Source organism: Vombatus ursinus, unplaced genomic scaffold, assembly GCF_900497805.2.
Source record: "Vombatus ursinus unplaced genomic scaffold, bare-nosed wombat genome assembly UNPS02014818.1, whole genome shotgun sequence".
Lineage (NCBI taxonomy): Eukaryota > Metazoa > Chordata > Mammalia > Diprotodontia > Vombatidae > Vombatus > Vombatus ursinus.
Window position 1 is genome coordinate 7442340 of NW_020954596.1, and position 24494 is coordinate 7466833.

Here is a 24494-nt window from a genome sequence, read left to right on the forward strand (position 1 = left end):
CACACACACACACACACACACACACACACACACACACACACACACACGCAAGTTTCCTTCTGACTTTTAGAGGCAAACCCAGCTATCATTGTATAAAAGAGCATGCAGAGAACATTGTCTTGGCCCACCCAACACACTCCTTGAGGGTCTCTTCCACCAGCCTCAGATTTTTATGATGCATCCACACACAGACACAGGGACAAACCAACGTGCAAACTCACACAAACACCTAAGAGGCCACACAGGAATCATAAGACCTCAGCCCTGGAAGAGATCTCAGAGGGCATGTCGTCCAGCCCCCTCATTTACAGATAAGGAAACTGAGGCATAGAGAGGGAAATTGACTGACCTTAGATCTTCCAGGTATCAAGGAGCCGCTCAGAGGTTTGAATCCAGGTCTGATGCCAAACTCAACACTCCTTCCTCTGTGCTGTGCTGTGTCCAGTAGCACCGAATTTGTGGGCAGAGGATTTGAATTTGAATTGTTTCTGCTGCTTAACAACCTATGTCATTCTGGGCACATTATTCAACTGTCCTCATCTGTAAAATGAGGGCGTTGGGATAGCCTCTGAGATCCGTAAAAGACAAACACGCATATAAATAGAAACAAGTCATGGAGCGTTTACTGAGTGTCTGGTACAAGCCAGGCATTGTGCCAAGGGCTGGGGATACAAAGAAAGGCAAAAACAGTCCCTGCCCTCAGAGAGCTTACAGTCTAATAGAGGGAAACAATATGCAAACAACTGTGTACAGATAAGCTAAAGACAGAATACATTGGGGGAGGTTAAAGGGAATTGGGAAAGACATGAACCCTACACATTAGAGGTTATCTGGGTTTGAATTCTAGTTCAGCCCCTGAAGCCTTTGAGACCTTGGGCTAGTTTCCCTCGGCACTCCCTGGGCTTCTGCTTTTTCATCCAAAAAGTGAGAAGGTTGGAATTGATGCCCTCTAAGGCTCCTTAAAGCTCTAAGTCATGATTGTGACGCACAGGCACACGCACACACACTCAGGTGCCACAGCCAGAGCATCCTTTTTGTCCTGAGCTCCCGGATCTTAGAATAGACTCTTACTCAGTAGGCATCTGAGCTCCCTCGCCCACTGCCCCTCCCTCACCTCCTCCCTTCCCTCTCTCCCTTCTGACCTCTCCCTGGCCTTCCTCGTGCTTCTTCTGCCCCTAACCAGCTCTCCCATCACTCCCCAGCTGAAGAAATGGTGGAAGTGGATGACTCGGGCAGCGTCTTTGCCGGCCTCCTCAGTTATGGGCTTGGGTTTTGTCTCTTCATTGTGGCGGTGGCAGTCGCCGTCGCCATTTGTCGGCTAAAGATGCCCTCCAAGAAGGCTATCAACACCCCCACTGTCCAGAAGGTGTCCAAGTTCCCACTCAAGCGACAGGTAACAGAAAGTAGATACAAGATTCCGAGCCCCTCCCCCTACAATCCTCCCCCTCCCTCTTCTCACCTCTCCAGCCTTGGCAGGAGAAGGCTTGGGGGCAGAGCCTTCAACAAATTTGCTTTGGAATTGGGTACCAGATGTATTTCTTTTTAGCTTTTAATAGAAAAACTTTTAAGAAAAGCCTCAGGCACCTCCGGTGAGTGGGATAAATAAGATTTAGTCCATATGCAGGGAATGTAGTGGAATAGAAGAGTACTGGACTTAATCAAGAGATCCGAGTTCAAATTCTGACTCTTGCTAATTAATTATGTGACTATGGGCAAGTCATTTCACTCAGGTTCCTCATCTGTAAAACAGGCATAACAACACACTCTCTACCTCAAAAGCACCTTGGGACAAAAGTTTTGGAAAACCTTATAGGTACCATGGGAATGGAAGCTATTATTAGAAAATGACTTAATATTTAAAATTGCAGTAAGAGCATGTGCCCATGGTATGTTGAAATCTGACATCTTTGTGCCATCTGGAGGAAGATGGTTTGAGAGCTCCCGACTTCACCAGGTCAGAGGAAAGAGACCTTGGTGCTACTGAATCGTCCCACCTGCTTACCCTACACGGATCCAAAATCTATCCTCCTGGTAACTTCTAGTCCTGCTCTCTGGGGCCAAGCAGAACACATCCCCTTCCCCATGACCACCTTTCAAGTCTTTGAAGATGGCTGTCTTGCCTCACATGCCCAATTCTTCTCCAAGCTAAACATTCTTCACTTGATCCTGGAAGGGCTTGCCTCATTTCCAGTCTCTTCACCAGCCTGGATGCCCTCCTCTTAGAGGGGAGGGGGCAAGGGTGTCCAACTTGTCGATACCTTTTCTAAAACAAAGTTCCCCAAACAAAGCTTGGTACTCCAAATGTGGCCTGACCAGCCTGTCAGTAGTTCTAGAGTCCACAGTAACCTGGCACCAAGGATTTATCAAGCCCTAGCCTTGCCAGGCCTCATCTATTCACTCTAGTTCTACGCACATTTATATGAAACATTTCCTGTGTACAAAGGCCTGTGTTCGGTGCTGAGACCGTGAAGCCGAAAAGGGACATGACCCCTACCTTCAGGGAGCGTATACTTGAAAGGGGAAGATTCTACAGAGGAGGCATCATGGTGTGATGGAGCAACTACTAACTTTTAAGTCAGAGGATGAGTGTTCAAATCCAACCCTGGATGCTTCTGTGACCTTGGAAGAGTTTTAGACTTCCTCGGGCCTCAGTTGTGTAAAATGTCCTCTGTGATCCATCCCAGTTCTAAATCGATGGCCCTGTTTCCACAAACAAGCATCTAACACAAAGTTGAATACAACAAGGTGATGCCAGGAATGTTTGAGTCTATGTAATAAGACCATTCTCCATGAACACCTGGCAGCATTAGGTCATTTGAGGAGTCACGGGGCTTACAAAGCGTCCAACCCATTTTCTCCATCTGCTAGGCAAGTTGTCTGGCAGTGTTTGCTCAGAGAGTTCCTGTTGAACTCTTGTGATAAATGCTCGCTTTGAGCTCGTCTCTGGTCTGCTGAGCACAGAATTTCCCATCCCTACTGACTTCCTGAGAAAAGCCGGGCCCTGCCCCTTAGGAGCCCTGCTATCCTGCCCAGAAACCCCTGAAAGGCAGCCAGGTTTATCTGAGACCGAACCTCCTGGCCCCTTTTCTGTGGGTGGTCAGACTCCAAGAGGGCAAAGATACAAATAAGTGCACTGGGCACCTCCCTCCACACACTGCACACACCCCCCACACACACACTGGCATGAAGGGCCATAGTTGTATGAGTTCCTGCTGGGTATGGAGGCTTTCAGGTGAACTCGATAGCTCTCCAGGCGTCTCTGTGGTCTTGGGAAGAACTCGGCTTGGTTAAGGCCACACAGTGTTTTTAGGAAAATCTAGAGAAGGGGCTTCGAATTCCTGGACTCTCCCACCAGTGCCTTCTAAGGTCCCATTCAGCCTCAGGCCTAGGAAGGAACCGAAACCCAACATTCTGGGACTTCCTCTCATCCAAACCACAAACCAGGAATGACCCTGAGCATCTTTCTCAATGGACTGAAGGGCCTCTGGTGTCCAGGGCACACAGACTCGAAACTGTGATACCTAGTCAATGCATTTGCTCTGGGGCTTGGGTTCAAGCCTCCATGCTTAATGCAAGTGGGGGAAGGGGACAGGGTGTCCAGTGGAGTTCCTTCTGTCTTTGCACTTTTGGGGGGTCTGACCACCCACAGAAAGGGGGCCAGGACGTTGTCTCAGAGAAACTCGGCTGCCATTCAGGGGTTTGGGAGGCAGGATAGCGGGACTCCCCAAGAGAGGAAAGGTCATTAGGGGCTAGGGTGAAGTAGGAAGAAAAGTGGTCTTGGTGTTAGGAGACCTGACTTTGAATACCAGCACTGATATTTGCTAGCTGTGTGATGCTGGCCAAGCTTCTTAACCTCTCTGTGTCTTGTTTGCTCATCTATAAAATGGGGGTGATGCCTGCATTTTGTGAATCAGTTTAGAGCGGCAAGGGACCTCAGGGATCATTCAACCCACTCATTTTAAAAATGAGGAAACTGAGGCCTTGCCTGAGGTCACACTGGTAGAAGGGCTGGAATGGGAGCCCAGGTCCTCCCCCTTCCCTTGGTATCACCTGGGTTATCATTACCCGCCCTGGGGAAGATGAATGAGGACGAGGAGGGGATGGCCCTTGAGGTAGGCCCTAAGAATAGGGAGACTTTTAGGGGGAAGGTGGTGTAGGGAAAAGCATGAGCAAGTTACAGAGGCTGGAAACCCCAAGAGATATTTGGATGGGATGAGGAAGGGGCCTGAGAACAAGACTTAAGAGGCACCCAGTTTGGTTAGAGCATAGACTGCATGGGAGGGAACGATTGGACATAATCACGTCAGATCATGGAGAGCCTTGAATGCCAGGAGAGAATTTTCTCAGCTGGTAGTAGGGAGTCCCCATTACAAGGGAGCTGCGTGATAGAAGCTGTTGCTTTTCCGTTTTCCTGGCCTTCCTTGGAAAGATCATCTGGCCACATGGAAAGTGGCTTGGAAAACACGTGGCAATAACATTCTATTTGCTCCCTTCAAGCAGGTGTCCCTGGAGTCGAACTCGTCCATGAATTCCAACACCCCCCTGGTGAGAATCGCCCGCCTCTCCTCCAGCGAGGGGCCCATGCTGGCCAACGTGTCTGAGCTGGAGCTCCCTGCCGACCCCAAGTGGGAGCTGTGCAGATCTCGGTCAGTGCTTCAGTGCCCACCTGCCCCTCGGCCTCGGATCCCCCCCTTTCCCACCTGTTCCTCGGCCTCAGACCTCCACCTCCCTCCTCTCACTCTTTTCTTCATCCTGCCCTGCAGTTCCGCTGATCCTTCAACCCCTCTCCCTAGTCATGGCAATGGGAGTAAGGAGCCGTGTTCCAATCTGGGCCTTGTCACTAAGTCCCTGTATGACTCTGAGTGAGTCCTTTCCCCTCTGGGCTTTGTTATCTGTATTAAAAAACACGCCTCAGGGGGCTGGACTAGATGCCCTCTGATGTACAAGTTTTAACATTCCTTTGGTCACTGAGTGTGAACTAGATACCCAGACCTGTGCTAGGAGAAACAACAGAAGACATAGTTCTGAGCCCTCAGGGGGCTCATCGTCTGATTAAGGAGGGAGAATATGGAGCAGAGCCAGTTGATTTGGTGTTAACTTGTGCGATGGAGATGCCAAAGTATTCAGAATCAGGAGAGATCAGGATAAGGAAAGCTTCATGGAAGAGGCAGGGTGGAGCTGAGCCTTGAAGGGTGAGGACAGCAGTAGGAACTCATGTCAGTGACACTGGACACAGACCACCTTTGCTTACAGCAACTCTGTGAAGAAGGTAGTGTCAAAGTTATTATCCCTATTTTATAGGCGAGGAAACTGAGGCTCAGAGGGATTGAGTGATTTGCCCTCCAAGAATACAATCGGGTTTATTCCAGGGGGTAGGAAGGAGCAAGCATGGGAAAGTGTGTCTTCACTGGTCTTTCTCTCCTTCTAGTCTTACCCTGGGAAAACCTCTTGGTGAAGGCTGTTTTGGCCAGGTGGTCATGGCAGAAGCCATCGGCATCGATAAGGACAAGCCCAACAAGCCCGTCACTGTAGCGGTGAAGATGTTGAAAGGTAATGTCAAATGAGCAAATGTGCCTGGCAAGGGAAGGGGGGATGGAGGAGAGGGGCAAGGCATGCCACACAGAAGATATTGCCGCCTTCTGCATCTCCTTTCCTGTTGTTGAGTCATTTCAGTGGTGTCTGACTCTTCGTGACCCCATTTTAGGGTTTTGTTGGCAAAGATACTAAAGTGGTTTGCCATTTTCTTCTCCAGCTCATTTTACAGATGAGGAAACTGAGGCAAATGGGGTTAATGACTTGCCCAAAGTCACAAAGCTATGAAATGTTTGAGGCCAGATTTGAACTCATGGTAACGAGTCTTCCTGACTCCAGGCCCAGTGCTGTATCCACTGCACCACCTCGCTGCCATCTCCTTTCCTGGAAGTTACTTAAAAAGGGCCAAAAAATGCACTAAAGGACTTGTTGCCCTGGTTGTTCAACTTCCTTCAGGAGAAAGAGAAGAAGACCCTGGCCTCTAGGAGAAGAATGAGGAGTGGACTTAGATACTGCCCTCAGGGAGCTCACTGGAGGAAGGGGGAGAGTCAGGACACACACACTCTCTCTCTCTCTCTCTCTTTCACACACACACATGCACACACACACACACACACACACACACACACACACACACACAGAACTTCAATACCACTCTTAAACAACATGGCAGCCATGTCACAAGGCCCCAGGGATGAGTTGCCCAAGGAGTGAGGCAGACAGCAAATGCTGCTGTGCTCCGGGGAGGGTGAGATCACTGGGCCACAGCATTCTGGGTAGGCTCCCCAGAAGATGCATTGTTGGAACCCTGCCCAGGAGACCTCAAAAGCCCCTTCCAGCCTCAGAATTTCCATGGTTAAAGAGTGTCAGAGATGAATGGCACCAAATGGCCACGACAGAAGTCCCCAGTGCTAACTGCTGTTCAGAAGGATGTCTTAATAGATTCTCTGCCTCTAGTTAACTCCCTGCAGTGGACTGGAAAGATTTCTGGACTTAAAGACAGGAAGACCTGGTTCTGGGCAATTGGTAAACATTTAAGTATCTACTATATACCAGACACTGTGCTAAGCACTGGGGATACAAAAGGAGGCAAAAGACAGTCCCTGCCCTCAAGGAGCCTCCAATCTAATAGTCTCCATTTTGTCCTTTCCTGACAAGTCTCCATCCATTACACTCATGTACCAGCCTTATCTTTGGGGCAAAGATGTCACAGTACCAAGCATTTGGAACGCTGTCACCTAGACATTGGGCGTATACTGTTTGGAGACACAATGTAGCACAATGCTATACTACCTGGAGTCAGGTAAACCTAGGGTCATATCCCATTTCAGGTGCTGAGTGAACCTGGGCAAGTCATTTAAGACCTTCTGAACCTCAGTTTCCTCAACTGTAAAATACTTGTAGTACCTCCCTCACAAAGTTGATGTGAGTGTCAAATGATATGATTTATATTGAACCCTTCATAAGCCTTAAACCACTCTCAACTATTATAATTTTGGGGTTAATAATAATAATAATATTAGTTATTATTATTGACCCCAGAGGTCAGAACTAAGAGCTATGGGTATTGCAAAGAGAGAAGTTAAGACTCAATGGAAGAGAAACCTAACTAAATATTAGAGCTATTCAAAAGTGGAATGGCCCTACCATGAAGGGTTTTGCTCATCTGGAAAATCTGGGGGTATATCATTCCCCCTGTGAGGCATATAACCCGAAGAGCTCAAAGACAGAAAAGAAAGTCTCATGTACCAGAAGTTTCATAGCAACATTTTCTGTAACAGCCAAAAAACCCTGAAAGCAAAGAGTGCCTTTGGACACCATGCTGGTGTAGGCCTCACTGAGGGTCTCTGTGCAGGGGCCAGATGACCACTTGTTGGGGAGGGCACTGAGGGGCTTCCTGTTCAGGTGTGGTTGGACTAGGGGGCATCTCAGGTCCCTTCCCGCTGTGATTCCATGACGTTCTAGGAGTCTGTGATTCTAAGGTAGATCTTGATATTCTGACGTGGTCCCAATCAGTTGGCTTCTCTGCCATTGTGGGAAAGAGAGAGACCCAGGCAAGGTGCCAAGTTGTTTTGTTGAAACGAAGACCTCAATCAGTTCAGTTTGTTTTATGAGTGAAGCCTCAAGTTGAACACCAGATCTGTTCTTTGAATGTCCTTTGGTTGATGGCTGGTGTCCCCTGGGCTGCTACTCTGATGTATGGATCTGGGCCTCACACACCTGACCAGGCAGGTGTGGACTCTTTCCTCTGTGTCTGAATGAATGATTACTCAGTGGCCCTGCCAAGCTGCCCCATTGGCACCAAATTTATAGCCCTGTTGCTAATGCAGGATGATCCTGAGTGTGGGGGTGGGGGGAGATGTGAAAAGGAGTGCCTCCCCTAAGCCAAACCTTCAAGGTTCCTCAGCCTTATGTCCCATTGTAGTCATTGTTTGGAATTTGAGTCTTAGGTTTGAATCAGATGAATGTGATGAGGAGAAGGGGGTCTCTGGGGTGGGCCCTGCCACTCAGACATGATGGCAGGATTGTGCCAGAGCCAACTTGAATTTGCGATTGTTGAATTTTCAGTGTGAGCCTTTACACCTCAGAAATCAGCAGATGCTACAAATCAGAGCTCGATTTACTGTTCTGTGATTTGGCTAGGCTTAAGAACATGATAAAGAAATAATGCAGATTCAACTTAAAAGTGTATTGTGGGGACATTTTTTCTCCTGGAGAGCCAATTGTTAAACATTTGCCACCATAGCCCTGCCTGGCCATATTAGAACTGCTATACGATGATCTTTCTTGATGGAATTGGTTTTTACCCTAAAGGATGCCTGCCTGCCTGACCTCCTTCTTTACCTCCTTAGATGATGCCACGGACAAGGATCTCTCTGACTTGGTCTCTGAAATGGAAATGATGAAAATGATCGGAAAACACAAAAACATCATTAACTTGTTGGGAGCCTGCACACAGGATGGTACGCCAGCCCAAGGTCCTCACCCTGCCCCCATCCTGCATCCTCCAGAAGCCAGGCATCCCCGTCAGAAAAGGCCCCTCATTTCCAGTCTCCTCCCGAGATCTCGGGCACCAATCCCCCACCCTGTGCTTCATTGTCCAAAAGGGAGAACACACACAGGCAGATAATGTTCTGATTACTGCACAGACAGAGAAACTGAGGCACTGGTACAGACTCAGTGACCATACCAATCCCTGGGACAGCCCCGCACATTCATATCCTGGGTTAGGCTGCTTGTGAACCATAGACGTGGGAAGTACCTTAGACAGCATCAAGACCATCTAAACCAAGGGTTCTTACCCTTTTTTGGGTCATGGGCCCCTTCTCAGAACCATGTTTTTAAATGTATAAAATAAACTATGTAGGAGTACAAAGGAGGGGCAACTAGGTGGCACAGTGGATAGAGCACTGGGCTTGGAATCAGGAAGACTCATTATCCTGAGTTCAAATCTGGCCTTAGACATTTCCTAGCTGTGTGACCCTGGGCAAGTCTCTTAACCCTGTCTGCCTCAGTTTCCTCATCTGTAAAATGAGCTGGAGAAGGAAATGGCAAACCAGTACAGGGTCTTTGCCAAGAAAACCCCAAATGGGGTCATGAAGAGTCAGACATGACTGAACAGAGGAAACCAGTGATATTGAAATATAGTTGTCAAAATATTAAAAATAAAAACAAGTTCATGGACCCTGGGTTAAGGATTTTGGGTCTTCCGACAGATGAGAAATGGAAGTTCAGAAAAGAAAGACGATTTATTCAAGGTTGCCCAGGGAGTCAAGCACCTAAGTCTGGGTTCAAACTCCAGACTCCAGATCCAGGTTTCTTCTCATTCTGTTCAGAGGTCCTAAGGCTAATGAAGCAGAATGGACTCCCTTGTATATCTTTCAGGTACAGAGCAGGCCCCAGAACATGGTCCTAACCTGGACTGTAATTTAAGCTCATTTTATAATTTAGAAACCTAAGATTCAGCAAGAAGTGACTTGTCTAAGGTCACACAGCTAATAAGAAGCAGATCCGGGTCCTTTGATTCCCAACTGGTGTTTTCTACTTCTTAAAGCTATCTAAGCCAGGGGTTCTTAGCCTGGGGGTTCTTAGTCTAAGTAGGCACTGGATGGCCCCATCAGGAATATGATAGAGGGAGCTGTTGCAGGGGGTGGGAGGTTGTCCTGGCTGCCTCCTGAGGCTCCTTCCCACGCTGAGATTCCACTGTCCTGAGAACACATGAGATCTAGGAAATGCAAGCACAGTGTTCTGAATCCAGGGGCATTTCACTCCCAGCTTGGGGCCAGCCCCAGGGTCCTAGGCTGGGGAACCACCGTGTGGCTTGCTCCTGGTGAAGCCAGCACCTCTGTAGGCTGCGTGTGATAACACCGCTCTCCCCTTGGCCCCACAGGCCCCCTTTACGTCCTGGTGGAATATGCATCCAAGGGGAACCTTCGTGAGTACCTGCGGGCCCGAAGACCCCCCGGGATGGACTACTCCTTCGATACCTGCAAGCTTCCAGAAGAACAGCTGACCTTCAAGGACCTGGTGTCCTGTGCCTACCAGGTGGCCAGAGGCATGGAGTACCTGGCATCCCAGAAGGTGAGCAGGTGGTGGGGCCATGAGGGCATCCAATCAGGGGCTTATACCCCCCCACACACACACACCCCCATCAGAAAGCCCACCAGCCTTGGGCAGCCTTCACCACCTGCAAAGGACTGTTGGCCTTAGATTTCAAACACCTAGCTTCAGGTTATGGGTTTGACACTTGGTAGTTTTCCTGAGCCTCAGTTTTCTACCTGTACAATGGGGGTAATAATATACGACTTGCCTCACAGAGTTGTTCTAAGACAAAGAACTTCGTAAACCTTCCTTAAAGACCCTTAGAATAAAAGCTGTTGTTTTTGTGAAAGTGTATGGTTATTAATATGGGCCTTCTCTCCACCTTTGCAACCCCCTCCATGTTTAAGTAGGTGTTTTGGGGTTTTTTTTAATTTGTTGGCTGGTAAGGAAGGCTGGTGATAGGGAGCTCCCAGGTGAGGAAAGTCTCTTTATTAGTGCAGATCAGCAACTGGTCTGTGACCTACGGTCTTAGGGGAGTTTTGACAGCTGCAAGATGAGCTTGTTTATATGCTTAAAAATAAAAGCAAGTGGTATGTAAAAGAGATTTGCAGTTTCAATCTACAAGCCTCTTTCTATGTTCTGCTCTGTGTGTGGAGATGCCCATTTTATTTACTGTTTGTTAAGTTTAGAATAAAAATAATTTTTTAAAAAACAGTATAGTTTTAGAGTTTCCTGAAGCCTCTGAGAGGTTGTGACTTGCCCAGAGACACACAGTCAGTATGTGTCACAGGCAGGACCTGGACCCAGGTCTTCTGACCCAGAGCCTGATGCTGCGTCTACTTGGGTGTGCCACATTGACCTTCAGGGTAGGGATTATCAGGAGTAGAAAGATCTAGTTTCACAACCATCTTTCTGTACTTTTTTCTCGGTGACCTTGGGTAAGTTCCTTCCTTTCTTTGTTCCTCAGTGTCCGCATTAGTAAAATATAAGGTTTGGACTACATGAAGGCCCTTCACATTCTAACATTTCATGTTTTTGGCTTCCCACGATTAAAAAAAGATGTAACTAACCTTTGGGTGGCACGCTTCTCCAGAAGCAGCTAGACGGACATGTAGCTCATCCCCAGACCTATGCTGAGAGCCTTTCCAAGCTTGGCACTCTGAGCATCACCTCTGAGAGCCCTGGGTCCCCTCTGCACCCCAAAGACAGATCAGATGACGACTATCTTCTTATTCATGAAGCACATTCTTCACAACCCCCCCAGTGAGGCAAGCTATCCATACAAGTGCCATTATCCCCATTTTACAGATGAGAAGTGAGGTCCCTTGGCCAAGACACCAGAGATAGTAAGTCTCAGTGCCAAGGCCTGAATCCAGGTCTTTATCATCCAAGTCAACCCTTCCTGAAGCTCTGGAGCTTCCCACTTCAAAAATAGAGAAGCCCAGGCAAATCCGTTGTCCCAAAACTCCTGACCCACCCAATCCATAGCCCTGGAATGGAAAGGCAGCCTGAACTCTTGCTTCAGTATATGCACATTTCCCTAAAAAGATTTTAAAACTGAGCAGAATAGAGAGGTAGAGTAAACCACGTGACCTGGCCAGATGCCCATCCTTTCCTCTCCCCACTAACAATAGACAGTCATCTGCACCAGGAAAGGGTTCAATAAACTGTGAGACCCCAGAAAGAACCCCACTTGATGTAGGAGGCAATGAGGCAGACATAGTCAAAAGAGAAGTTCAGCTTTCCACTTGGGAAGACCTGGGTTCACATCCCACCTCTTGACCCTTACTAGCTGTGTGATGCAAGCAGCTAGGTGGCATGGTGGATAGTGCCCTGGGCCTGGAGTAGGGAACACCTGAGTTCAAATACGGCCTCAGACACAGGAACCTGAGGCAAACAGGGTTAAGTGACTTGCCCAGGGCCAAACAGCTATTAAGTGTCTGAGCCTGTACCTGTCTCTAGGGGAATATAAAAGGGCTCAGACCCCCTCCCCCAGGCCTGGTTTGCTCTGAGCTATATTGCCCTTTTGAAGTTTTTTCTAATTAACTCAGTATCTTCCCCAGGCCTCTATGCACACAGGAGCATGAGTTAATCCCATAGCATCATAGAATTAATGAGTATCAAAGCCAAGAGGGACCCTAGAACATAGAATGTCCAAGCTGGAAGAGCTGGACGGGGCCTTCGAACAAACAACACAGACTGTCTGCACCAACAGGCAACTTGATGGTCATCTGATCCAAGGCCCTCTTTTTACAGTTGAAGAAACTGAGGCAAAGCAGGGACAGGACTTGCTGAAGGTCACATAGCGAAATAAGACTGAAATTCAAGACCCTGACTCTTTAGTCCAGGGAAGATGAGAGATTATCTTTTGGTTATCCCTCCTCACCCATGTGGCCTTTGCATCCTCTTTAATGGAGCAGGTGAAACATGGCGGCCCAGGGCAGTATGGTTGGTGGGTATCATGGTCTAATCCTGCAGTGAGTGGAAGAAAATGATCCCAGGGAATGGAGTTGCTGTATGAGGACCTATCCCTGGTTCATCTCACCTGAGCCATTCAGGTGGAGCCTATTTGGCTCACACTCAGGGCCCTTGGGATTTTATTAGCTTCTTTACCCTCAGGACTTGTCAGAGGTGGAAGGGAAGCCGGCAGAATTGCGATGGAATTGTGACCATTCTCCAAATGGGCAAAAGCAGCCTCACGGGGGTTAGCTTACAAACTAGGCAACCGAGTGAGGCCGACGACGTCTCACTTCATTAGGACCTCCCTTCTCACGCCCACTCTCCTCTCTGAAATTGCCCCCAGCCACCCCTGGGTATGTAGTTCATTTGCTTATTCTTGGGTCCGCTCCCTCCCTACTTAGTGCATTCACCGAGATCTGGCTGCTCGGAACGTGCTCGTGACAGAAGACAGCGTAATGAAGATCGCGGACTTCGGCCTCGCCAGGGACGTGCACAATATTGACTACTACAAGAAAACTACCAATGTGAGTAGATGACCTGAGAATGCTAACTTAGATCTATCGCCATCTGGGGGGCACACCCCACTTTTCTTCTCAGGCTTCCTTCTTGACCCCAACCTTGTTTGTCAAGGGAGAATGAATCCTAAAATATTAGGATCTCTGAGAAAAGAGACAACTTAGAACTCTAGAATATCGCAGTTGGGAGGGGGCTTAGAACACGCAATGTCAGAACTGGAGGGGACCTCAGAATAAAGAACATGGAATGTTAGAGCTGGAGAGGAACTTAGAGCATGAAATATCAGAACTGGGAAAAGGACCTTAGAATATGGAGTATAAGAGGTGGAAGGGACCTTAGAACAAATAACATGGAATGTCAGAGCTGGAGAGGAACATAGAGCATGAAATATCAGAGCTGGGAAAAGGACCTTAGAATACGGAGTGTCAGAACTGGAGGAGACCTTAAAACATAGAAGGTCAGAGGTGCTCTGGACCTAAAAACCCAAAACAAAGGCTCAGGTCTCACCCCTCTGAGGTGAGATTTATGCTGTCATTCCCAGGTCAAATGCAAGATATCTTTCCCTTTTGTTCCTCAAAAAGTTGTATACTCTAGAACTGAGGAGCCCAAACCTGATCTTCAGGGGAAGAGAGCAAAGTTTTCCTTCCCATCAAGGCTTCAGCTGCTTCTCCCCCTCCTCTTCCCCCTTTGCCCACCCTCTGTAGCCAAAGAGAACAGGTCTCCTCCTCCTTCTTCCTGGCAGTTTGGGGACCTGATAGCTGCCATGAACCCCAGAGTTCTTATCTCCAGGCTAAGCACCCCAAGTTCCTTCTCCTGGTCATAGCATCCCATAGTTTCTTCCCATCTGTCCCATTCAGTTCAGCTGAACACCTACTGTGTCAAGGACACAGCACGGGGCTCAGCCCCCAGGACCCCCACAGATGTTTGTGACAGCCACACCCCAGCTGCATGACACCCCTTCTAAAACAAGTCTGTAGACGGGTCCTTGGTGAAAGGGCAGCTGAGCCCCATGAGCCTCGTGGCTGGGCGTCCTAATCCTCTCTTTGGGGCCCATGGGCCTCTGGGGCGAGGGGTCCTCTGGACCTGAATGTGCTGATAGGACATTCCTTTTTGTCTCCCTAATTCCAGGGGCGACTGCCTGTGAAATGGATGGCTCCGGAAGCCCTGTTTGACCGGGTGTACACTCACCAGAGCGATGTGTAAGCATTTCCCAGACAATCCCCTCCAAAAATTACAGCGCTCGGGTGGCCTCGGGCATCGGCGGCTTTGTCAGACATTGCCTAGTCATCGAGTCTGGTATCTCTGGAACTGGCAGAGAGAGACCTTGGAACCTGGGGGTGGAGGATGTCGGAGCTGGGGAAACACTGGAACGTCCCAGCTAGGAGGGAACGTGGGATGGTAAAGGGCCAAATTATGTGGGATGGATGTTAGAGGAGGAACACAGCTTTAGGGACTCACTGTGGAACAGACCCTGAAGGCTTGAGGGGGTCAGTCAGTCCCAAACACACCTTCGATGCTGTGCTGCCAGTCGGCAAGGCCGGTGCTGGAGGTGGGTCTAAGGCTCGTCCTCCACACATACACATCAGCAATTTGAGGAAATAGGCATTAACATATCCATCCTTAGGGGGTCTCTGATTTCACTGGCTAAGTTTTCTGCCCTCCCACCCACCCTCATCCCCACACAGATTGCAGCCATCCACTTATTCAGTAGAGAATCATTGAGTTGCCATGACCCAGCACATACATCCATAGGAATGAGGCAGCTAGGGGGTATCATGGTGAACTAGGCAGCCAGGGGGTGCTGTAGATAAGAGTGCTGGTATTGGGGTCAAGAAGAGCTGAGTTCAAATGTGTCCTCAGACACTGGCTGTGTAGTTGTGTGACCCTGGCCAAGTCACTTAAATCATGTTTGCCCCAGTTTCCTCGTCTATAAAATGAGAATGATAATAACTACCTCCCAGGGTTGTTGTGAAGATGAAATGAGATAATATTTGTGAAGCACTTAGCACAGTGCCTGGCAAGAGTAAGCATTACATGTGTTGGCTATCACTATCATCATTATTATAATACCACTGTCTGCCTCAGTTTCCCCAACTGTAAAATGGGGATAATAACAGCACCTACCTTCTGGGGTTGTTGTGAAGATAATGAGATACTATTTGTAATACATTCTGAAGATTTTAAAGTGATGTGTGAATGCTAGTTATTAGTATGGCTAGAGTACCAGACCTGGACACTTCACAGGCCTTAATGCTATATAAATGCTACCTGGTATTACGATAACACCTCCCATTCTGCATTTACAAAGAAGCTCTTGGTATCATTACCCCCATTTTGTAGGAGAGGGACGTGGATCTACAGAGCAGGAGCTCCAGAGTAAATAAGTGATTTGACAGGAAGTTGGTGGCCAGCCCAGGATTGAAACCCAGATCTTTTGCCTCCACAACCAAGAAAGGCTTTTTGAAGGAAACGGAATCCAACCCTTTGGGTTGTGGCCTCCCTCCCACTGCCGAAGCCCTTCTGGCCTTGGCTCCTAAGTCAGGAATATGTTCAATTCTCTTATAACTATTATCCAGGAACTCGGGGAACTGGGTCTCCCCATCCTTGGATCTAGACAACAAGCTCAGTGAGACCAGGTTATGTATCCAGCCGATGTTATACCCGGCTGTCTAAGCCTCCAGGTCATCTTGTACAACCCCTTTACAGACGGGGAAAACTGAGGCTTATTGATAAGTGACTCGCCCAGAACCACACAGCTAAGAAGTGCCTGAGGTACAATTCAAATTCAGGTCCTCTCGCCAGTTATCATATTTCTTCCTTTTCCCTCCCAAAAGCCTTCATCTCACACACCTCCTGAAGCATTCAGTCCTGGGGGCTGTTGGGCCATATCTGCCGCCCCCCACTTTGGACAGTGTTCTCAAGGCTTGAAGAGAAGGTGCAGGGGGGTTTCTCTAAGCATGGCGGGCAGGCCCGGGCTGCAGTAGGCAAGCTTGGGTGTCAGTTTGCACCGAGAGACCTGTGGCTCTTGGCTTGCCCGCCCTGAGCGGGAAGCTGGGCATAGATAATTAGGTTTGTTCTGTTCTCTGGAACTGGGGAAGTGGGGCGGGAGTGGCCCTGGGAGGGAGGGAGGTTGACAAAGAACTGGGGGTAGTAGCTGGCTGTCACCTCCCTGATGAAATGCTCATTTTGGTTCAGACTGTGCCCGGGTGGGATCCTCGCGATTGAGTTGGGTCAGCAGAGAGATCTCTCGGAGGAAGTCCGAGGAGCGGCCCCGGGCAGCCAGTCACGCCATTGATGGCTCTGTTAGCCATGCGCGGCTGCCTGGGAACAAAGCCGGACACGGGAGGGGGGCCAGGAGGACGGGACTGGGGGAGAAAGAGAGGAGGGGAGCTATGAGCAGGGCCAAGGAGAGAGAGGAAGGAATCGTTCCCAGTGTTTTCACAGCCCTTCTCCCTCCCTCACCCCCCATAACTTTTCATTCATTCATTCATTCATTCATTCACTTGCATATTTGTTCACTCATTCATTCATTCATTTGCTTGTGTGTCTTTTCCTATTTCTAGCTGGTCTTTTGGTGTCCTGCTTTGGGAGATCTTTACTCTAGGAGGTTCCCCGTACCCTGGGATTCCTGTCGAGGAGCTCTTCAAGCTGTTAAAAGAGGGCCATCGGATGGACAAACCTGCCAACTGCACCCATGATCTGTAAGTGGGGTACAGCGGACAGAGCCCTGAACGTGGACTCAGGGAGGCCTGGGTTTGAATCCTGCCTCAGTCACTTACTAGCTGTCTGACTCTAGGCATATCGCTTAACCTTTCTGGGCCTCGGTTTTCTCATCTGCAGAGTGGGGTTAATAATATAGCACCTGTCTCCCAGGGTGTTACGTGATCACCAGATAATAGATGTAAAAATGCTTTGCAAACCTTTTTAGTGTTATTGAGTGCCGTCAGAGTGACCCTGGGGTGGTAGAGAGAAGCAGGATACCATTGAACAGCCTGGATACCACAGCAGGCAAGCTCATGGTACCCAGGAGGTGCCCTGCCCCAGCCTCTGCTCCTTCCTGGAGCCTTTGGGGAAGCTCCTGCCAAGAGATTGTTTACCCAGCTCGGGCTCACTCAGTATGCAGCTGACGGACTCTGCCAGCCCAGGGTTACTCTCAGTCACTTATAATCAAGACCTTCTCTTCTCTCTCTCCTCTCCTCTTCCTCTCCCTCTCTCTTTCCTCACTGTCTCCTTCTCTTCTCTCCCCCTTCCCTACCCTCTCCTCTCTTCTCCTTTCCTCTCCTCTCCTCTTCCTCTCCCTGTCTCTTTCCTCACTGTCTCCCTCTTCTCCCCTCCCCTCCCCTCTCTTTCCCTCACTTTTCCTCTCCTTCCCTCCTCTCCCCTTCCCTACCCTCTCCTCTCTTCTCTTCCTCTTCTCTCTTCTCCTCTCTTCCCCTCCCCTTTCCTCCCCTCCCCTCTCTTTTCCTCCCCTTTCCTCTCCTTTCTTCTCCTCTCCTCCTCTACCCTCTCCTCTCCTTTCTTCTCTTCTCCTCTCCTCCTCTCCCTTCTCCTCCCCTCTCCTTTCTTCTTCTCTCCTCTACTCCTCTCCTCCCCTACCCTCCCCTCTCCTTTCTTCTCCTCTCCTCTTCTCTCCTCTTCTCCTCTCCTCCCCTACCCTGCCCTCCCCTCTCCTCTCCCCTCCCCTCCCCTTCCCTCCCCTCCTTGAGTGATTTGAAATCTGAGAAGCCCTGGGCAGGCTGGGGCCAGGGAGCAGTGTGTGGTCTGTTTAGAGTCCTGGGAGGTCTGAGTGTAAAGGGCTTATTGTAATATAGACCTCAGAGACAAGCACCTGTTCACTCTGGCACAGGGAGCCCTGCAAGGTGTGACTTCACGCCTGCTCCTGCAGCAGAAGCCTGCCCCACCCCCACCCCCACACACTTCCCAGGCTTGCCCAGAGCTTACGTACACTAGGTCCATGGACTTCTAGGGAGTTATACCCAGCCGAGAGAAGCGGGGCGCTGGAGCTGGCTCAAGATTGTTAAATTTTCAGTGTGAGTGTTTACACTTCAGAAATTGGCAATTATGACAAATTGGGGTTTGATTTATTGTTGGGTTGACTACCTGGACTTAAGAAAGTATTAATAAGGCAGATTACACTTAAAAGTGTGTGTGCATACAGTCCCCACCCCACCAAGACCTGCACACCCTGAGTATTGCTCTGTAAACATTTCTTGAGCTTGAATGCATAGAGGGTCCAGGGAAGAAAATCATCACCAGACTAGAGGCTGAAAAGAGGAACAATACCACCACCACCCCCAATAATAATAACTGGTGAATGCCAAGGAAGCTGGCACGTGCCAGGATAGAGCAAAGTGATATATGTGTATATGTACATATATACACACATACAGATATGTGTGCGTATGTGTATATATGTGTTTATATATGCATGTGTTATACATGCATGCATATATACACATATATATATTTTAGATATATATATATATTTACACACATACACACACACACACACGCATACATACATGCCCCTGGCTGGAAGAGACCTCAGGTCATCTAGTCCAGCACCCCTTTTTTACTGGGTGGGAGGGCAGAGACGAAGAAAGGGTAAGTGATATGCCCACAGTCACACAGCCAACAAATAAAAGACGAAGCGGGAATAAAATCCTAGGAAGTTAGAGCTGGTGCGGACCTCACATTCCATCTAGTCTGCCATCTTCATTTTATAGATGGAGGAAAATGAGACCCAGAAGGGGGAGGGGCTTGTCCTTCTCCTGCCGGCCTCAGTCAGGCCCTCGCATTGGCGTCCCTGGCCTGCTAGGCCAACCCCTGCCTCATCTCCTTCCCTCCACTTTCTTTCCCGTCTTCTTACCTGCCATGTTGCCAGAGTCATTTTCCCAAACTGGCCAGAGTCCAGATTTTCTTCTTCGGTCCTCCCATCTTCTCCTTTCTTCCTCCACCTTGCCCATCCTGGCCCCTTCCACCAGGCTATAGTGACTCCAGAATGAGGCCCCTTCCTTGCCAGTACACTGAGCTCTGGGCCTCTCCCTCCCTCACTTGTGGCTGAGCAGTGGTCCACTCGGAAAAGGCTCATGAAGTCCCGCACCTCTAGTTCAGGCTTTTATCATCTCCTCTTGCCTGGACTCTTGTAACATCCCCTTCCCTGCTTTCAGCATCCTCACAGCCCGTCCTGCAAACACATCTTGTGGAATCTTTCAAGCGTGTTCCTCCATCTTTCTACTGAAAAACCTTCCCCGGTGCCTATGAAATGAAGGGTAAACTACCATTCAAAGCCTCTCCAAGTTTTTGCTCTAACCAGTCTTACTCATGGATTACTCATACCCCAAACTCCAGCTCCAAGGGGCTGCTCTCCCTTTTTCTCCATGTATCAGTCTCTCCTACCCTCCATGCTTAGAATGGATTTTCCCCCTTTCCCTCACTTCCCATCTGAGTCATTGGAAGTCTTGCCCTTCATTTGAGGCCCAGCTTAGGTGTCCCCTCTTTCATGAAACCCTTCCTGATCTTCCTTTCCCACTTTTCCCAGCAAATGTGATCTCTCCTTCCCCAGATTTTTCATAGAACTTTACATGGCTGGACACTTCTCCCTCTGGAGTCATAGGACTTGGGTCTGAAGCCAGGCTCTGCCTCTATTGGACAAAATGTTTAACCTCTGGCCCTCAATTTCCATATCTGTAAAATGTGGGGATTGAATGCTAGATAGCTTCTAAAGTCCCTTCTAGCTCCAAATCTAGGTTCATATGATTATCCCTAACATCGTAATTATTTGTGTGTTTGTCTTTTCCCCCATTATATTATAATCTCCAAGAAAGCAGGGTCTTTGTTATATCTATGGGTACCCTGTACACAGCAGGCACTTAATAAATGCTGTGTTTGGTTGTAGAAGATCACATTCCATTACTCCAGTCCCTCCCCATGGTGGAACCAGCCTTAGGTTCTTGAAGGCTATGACAATAGAGAGCATGCTAGGTTAGAAAGGCTTGTGTATGTTGTGTGAGGACCGGCCTAATGAAGTACAGAAAGGCTTATTAACCAGGAGGGCACCCACCAAGTGAGAGATTCTTTGGCCCTGGCAAACCACAAAGTCAAGATGAAAAATAGCCCTCAGTCCCTGCCTCGCACCAGTGATGCTCTCAATGTATATTTCTCTTCTCCACCTGATTGAGCTTTGCCCCATTAAATTACCACCCTCTGACTAATCTTCAGTTTAGGCCGTACAGAGTCCTTGCCCGGTCCCAAGCCTCCTAGAGCCCCCACTATCAATGTGGGATATGATTTACTTCATCGCCTTCCTGGGCCAGATGCTGGCACACCATGTGACTCTGCAGCTTTGCCAGCTCTGGACAGATGGACAATGTCTGTGAGTGGGAGGAGGAAAGAAAGCACTTCAAACAATCCCAAAATGATTCCTTAAACAAAAGCCTGTCTTTTTTTTTTAAACACCATTAATTCCTTTTTTAAAAAAGATGTTTTATTGATGCCTTTCTAAAAAAAATGTTGACGTCACTTTCTGACCTCTGTGTATGTCTCTGTTTCTCTCTGACTACCTCACTCTCTCTCATACACACAGAAACGCATGTGTGCACGCACACACACACACACACACACACACACACACAGAGTAGAATTTCCCCTTGTAAAAAGAAATGTATTTAAGCTAAACAGAACAATGTATCGGCCATGTGTGACGATACATTCTTCAGTCCACCACCTCTTTGCTGACAGGAGAGAGACAGAGATATGCATCACCATCAATCCTCTGAAGTTAGATTGGAATGACAGGGTTCTTCCGTGACTCGGAATCGTGGTGCAGTAGTTTCTGAGGCATCCAAATTGAATATGGCCCAAAGGACAGTGGAGGAAAGACCCCTTAGAATATGAGAGCAGGGACTGTTTTTACCTTTCCTTGTATCCTCAGCACTTACCACATCACCTGGCATAGGGTAAGTGCTTACTAAATGCTTTTTGATTGAGTAATTAACCAAGAAGATCGTAGCTCTCCAGGTGGAGAGGAACTCAGATGCCATCTTGTCTAACCCTTTGATTTTACAGTAGAGAAAAACAGGCCTGAGAAGGTCAAGTACCTTGCCCAAGGTCACACAAGGCTAGGTGTCAGAGAAGGAATTTGAACCCAAAGCCAGTGGCATCAATGATGCTGTCCAATAACTGTCTTGTATAAAAAGGAGACCCCACCCCTGCCCCTCAGGTCACTATCCACAGTACTTTGCTGGCTCTATAGAAATAACAGGGCCCAGGCCTGCCTTTATGTGTCTTTCCCTCCCAAGTCCCCAGCACAGGACTTGAGATTGGGTCTGAAGCTTGCTCTTCTGTGAGATGAGGCAGTTGGACTAGATTATCTCGTAGATAATAGACTGTGTACCAGTCTATTACTGAGGCCCCCATTATTTCTCACTCTTATTCTCCCTGTCTTATTTCCCCAGATATATGATCATGCGTGAGTGCTGGCATGCGGTCCCATCCCAGAGACCCACCTTCAAGCAGCTGGTTGAAGACCTAGATCGAGTCCTCACAGTCACATCAACAGATGTAAGTGGCCAAGTTTCTTGAGGATCATGGGGACAGAGTTTCCCTCACCTTCTTCCCCTGCCCCAGGTCTGTTTTGGGTTTGGGGGCTCAGTGAATCATATTTTGAGGTTCTTTGGCCATCCTGCTCATTATCCTTCTAGCCCTGAACATCTGAACCACCTTGGAAAATAGTGAGCTTCCCATCACTTAGAGGTCTTTAGGTGAACGAGGGGTAGATGGTCATTTTTCAAGGATGAGCATCTCCCATGTACAGGCTGGATGTGGGGCATGGGGAATCCAATCTCTTCCATGTGGGGAAAGCCTTTGCTGTGCCTGGGACATGAAAACGCTGTCAGGCAGCAAGTGCTAAGTGCTCCAGAGGTCCTGGGGAACTCAAAGGAGGGAGAGGCATCATGGCCTGGGGTGGTTAGGGTAGGCTTCCCAAAGGAAGTGAGAATCTGGAGGGGGGGCTTAAACCAGGACTTTACCCCCCAGGGGGGCCGGGAATTTGGGGGGGGGGGGGGGCGAGGATAACATCTTTACTTAAATAGAATTGGCTTCCTTTGTTTTTTTAACATTTTTAAAAAATTTTGGGTTCCAAATTCTCTCCCTCTTTCTAGCCCCTCCCTCACCCATTGAGAAGGCAAGCAATATGACGTCCATTATACACGTGAAGTCATACAAAACATATTTCTATGTCAGAACTGACTTCTTTTGTAAGAGATTTTATTTTATGCATTTAAAAGCATCACACTTAGAAGGGCTCTGTGGGCTCCCCTAGACAACCGAAGGGGCCGGTGACAGCCACAAAAAAAGGTTCAGAATGCCTTGCTTAGACAATCAGAGGAGAAAGAAGGGCCAGACACGAAGCCACCCAGCTCTATGTCAGGGTGTTGCACAGGCTGATACCCTCTCCCAACTTCTATTATAATCTTCCTTCATGTCCCAGCTCAGATATCCATCCTCTCCTCCATGAACCTTCCCTGATTTATGTTCTTTTCTCCTCCAAAGAGTCATGAGCCTTCTGTCCTTGGATCATTTGGGTTGGGTCTGTCCTTGGATCATTTGTCCTTGGATTAGGTCATTTGGGTTGACCCCTTTCCCCTTCATTTTCTACCTTTTATCATTGTTACTGTGTCCCCATCTCATCTTTCTACTACGTTGAGCTTTTCAAGAGCAGGGCTCCTGTCCTCTCCACCTCTGAATCACTAGCATCCCACCCAGTGCCTTGTACAGAGTTGCGGCTTAATAAATCTATGTTAAATTGAATTGCTGCAGTCAGTAGGAAAAGCGCGAGATTTGGAGTTTGAAGACCTGAGTCAGAATCCCAACTCTACTATTTACTTACTTCCTCTCTCTGAGCCTCAGTTTCCATATCCGTATATAAACATCTCAGGCCATTGCCAGATGTCTTGACTTTTGTCCTGCCACTGGACTTGGATGACTCTGGAAAAGAGAGGGAGGCTGACGACTTTGTGCCATTCTGCCTCTTTCAATCCACACAAGTCAAGAGATATCCTTGGGTCCTCTTGGAAACAAACAATGCTGTATAAACATGGAGCTAAATCAGCTAAGCTCTTCTCTCTCTAAATTCTTTGAATCATCAGACCAAACACTTGACACTTACTGGCTGTGTGACCCTGGGCAAGTCACTTAACCCCAATTTCCTAAAAATAAAAAAAAAATTTAAAAAAAGAAATTAATTCTTTGAATCATATTTGAAAGTGGGAGAGACAAATAGATATGGGAGTGGGGGGTGGAAACCTGCTCCCTGACTTTCTGCTCTGTATTTGGGGTAAAAGCCCTACATTCTAATCCCAGCTCCGCCACAGATGGAAGCTGTGAGATTATCTCTCAGGTCCCAGGGACGCTCTGACTCTGTTTCTCTCCCTTCCTCCAACAGGAGTATCTGGACCTGTCTGTTCCCTTTGAACAGTACTCCCCTACCTGCCAGGACAGCCATAGCACCTGCTCCTCCGGAGATGACTCGGTGTTTGCCCACGACCTGCTGCCGGAGGAGCCCTGCCTCCCCAAAGGCCCCAAGTGTAACGGCGCCCTCAGGACGTGATAGCCTCCCCGACGTGGCCCCGGGACCTGTGGGGAGCTGAGCTCGTCCAGAATGGAGGCCTGCAAGCCTGGAACCAGAGGGGACTCACCATCCAGGAGGATGGGGTCTGGGTCCAGGCCGAGGAGAGCCTCCTGGCCCGCTGAAACTTTGTTTCCCCCCGATCGTTTTTGCTGTAGAAAGAAGCCAAGAAGCACTGTATGGCCTGAAAGAAGAAAAGCCTCTTGCCAAGATGATTATATGATAGTATATATATATATATATATATATATATATATATATATTTTATATATATATATATATTTTATATATATGTGTGTACTTTATATATATATATATTATATATATATATATATATATTGGAAAATAGAATGTTCAGTCTAGCGGTTGTGAGCTCTCCCCCCTTACCCCCCAAGGAAAAGGGATAGACCGGAAGTCACCATTCTGTGCTATGATGTGGAGAAGACTTTTTTTGAAGGTTCTGGGATAGGGAGGTATGTGGGGAAAACAGGGAAAAGGCAGTGTGGTACAATGGTCAGAGAACCTGGGTTTGATCCCCATCTCTACTTCTGTACTTCATGAGCCATCCTGGACAAGTCACTACCTCTCTGGGTCCATTTCCTCCACTAGGAAATGAGGAGGTTGGACAAGGTCATCTCCTGTGATCTAGAGAAGGTTTGGAAGAGGAAGGACGGTGGGGTGGGGTTGTAGTTGTCAGGGATTTTTTTTTCTTTCCATAACGAATGTAGAGAGATTGCCTTTTTGTAGTCTAACTGGGGACCTTTGGATGGGAGCAGATTCCATCTCCCCTCAGGGGACTGGGTGCAGGTGTGGTCCC

The 24494-nt window shown here is 48.4% G+C and overlaps 1 protein-coding gene across 13 annotated transcripts in view; it reads left to right on the top strand.

Moving 5' to 3' along the window:
* Nucleotides 1-23928, top strand: part of FGFR3 (fibroblast growth factor receptor 3) — a 93813-nt gene extending 69885 nt beyond the window's left edge. For 3 of the 13 annotated variants that reach the window (XM_027836114.1, XM_027836119.1, XM_027836121.1), the window contains 10 exons: nt 1203-1393; nt 4501-4646; nt 5429-5550; nt 8385-8495; nt 9923-10113; nt 12936-13058; nt 14179-14249; nt 16614-16751; nt 21507-21612; nt 23495-23928. In XM_027836114.1, the coding sequence (XP_027691915.1) occupies nt 1203-1393; nt 4501-4646; nt 5429-5550; nt 8385-8495; nt 9923-10113; nt 12936-13058; nt 14179-14249; nt 16614-16751; nt 21507-21612; nt 23495-23659 (1364 nt within the window). In that variant the 3' untranslated portion in view covers nt 23660-23928. Of the gene's footprint in view, nt 1-1202; nt 1400-4497; nt 4647-5428; nt 5551-8384; nt 8496-9922; nt 10114-12935; nt 13059-14178; nt 14250-16613; nt 16752-21506; nt 21613-23494 lie in introns of all 13 variants that reach the window. The other 10 variants (XM_027836109.1, XM_027836115.1, XM_027836120.1 and 7 more) reach the window with 5 other exon arrangements.
* The last annotated feature ends 566 nt before the right edge of the window (nt 23929-24494 follow it).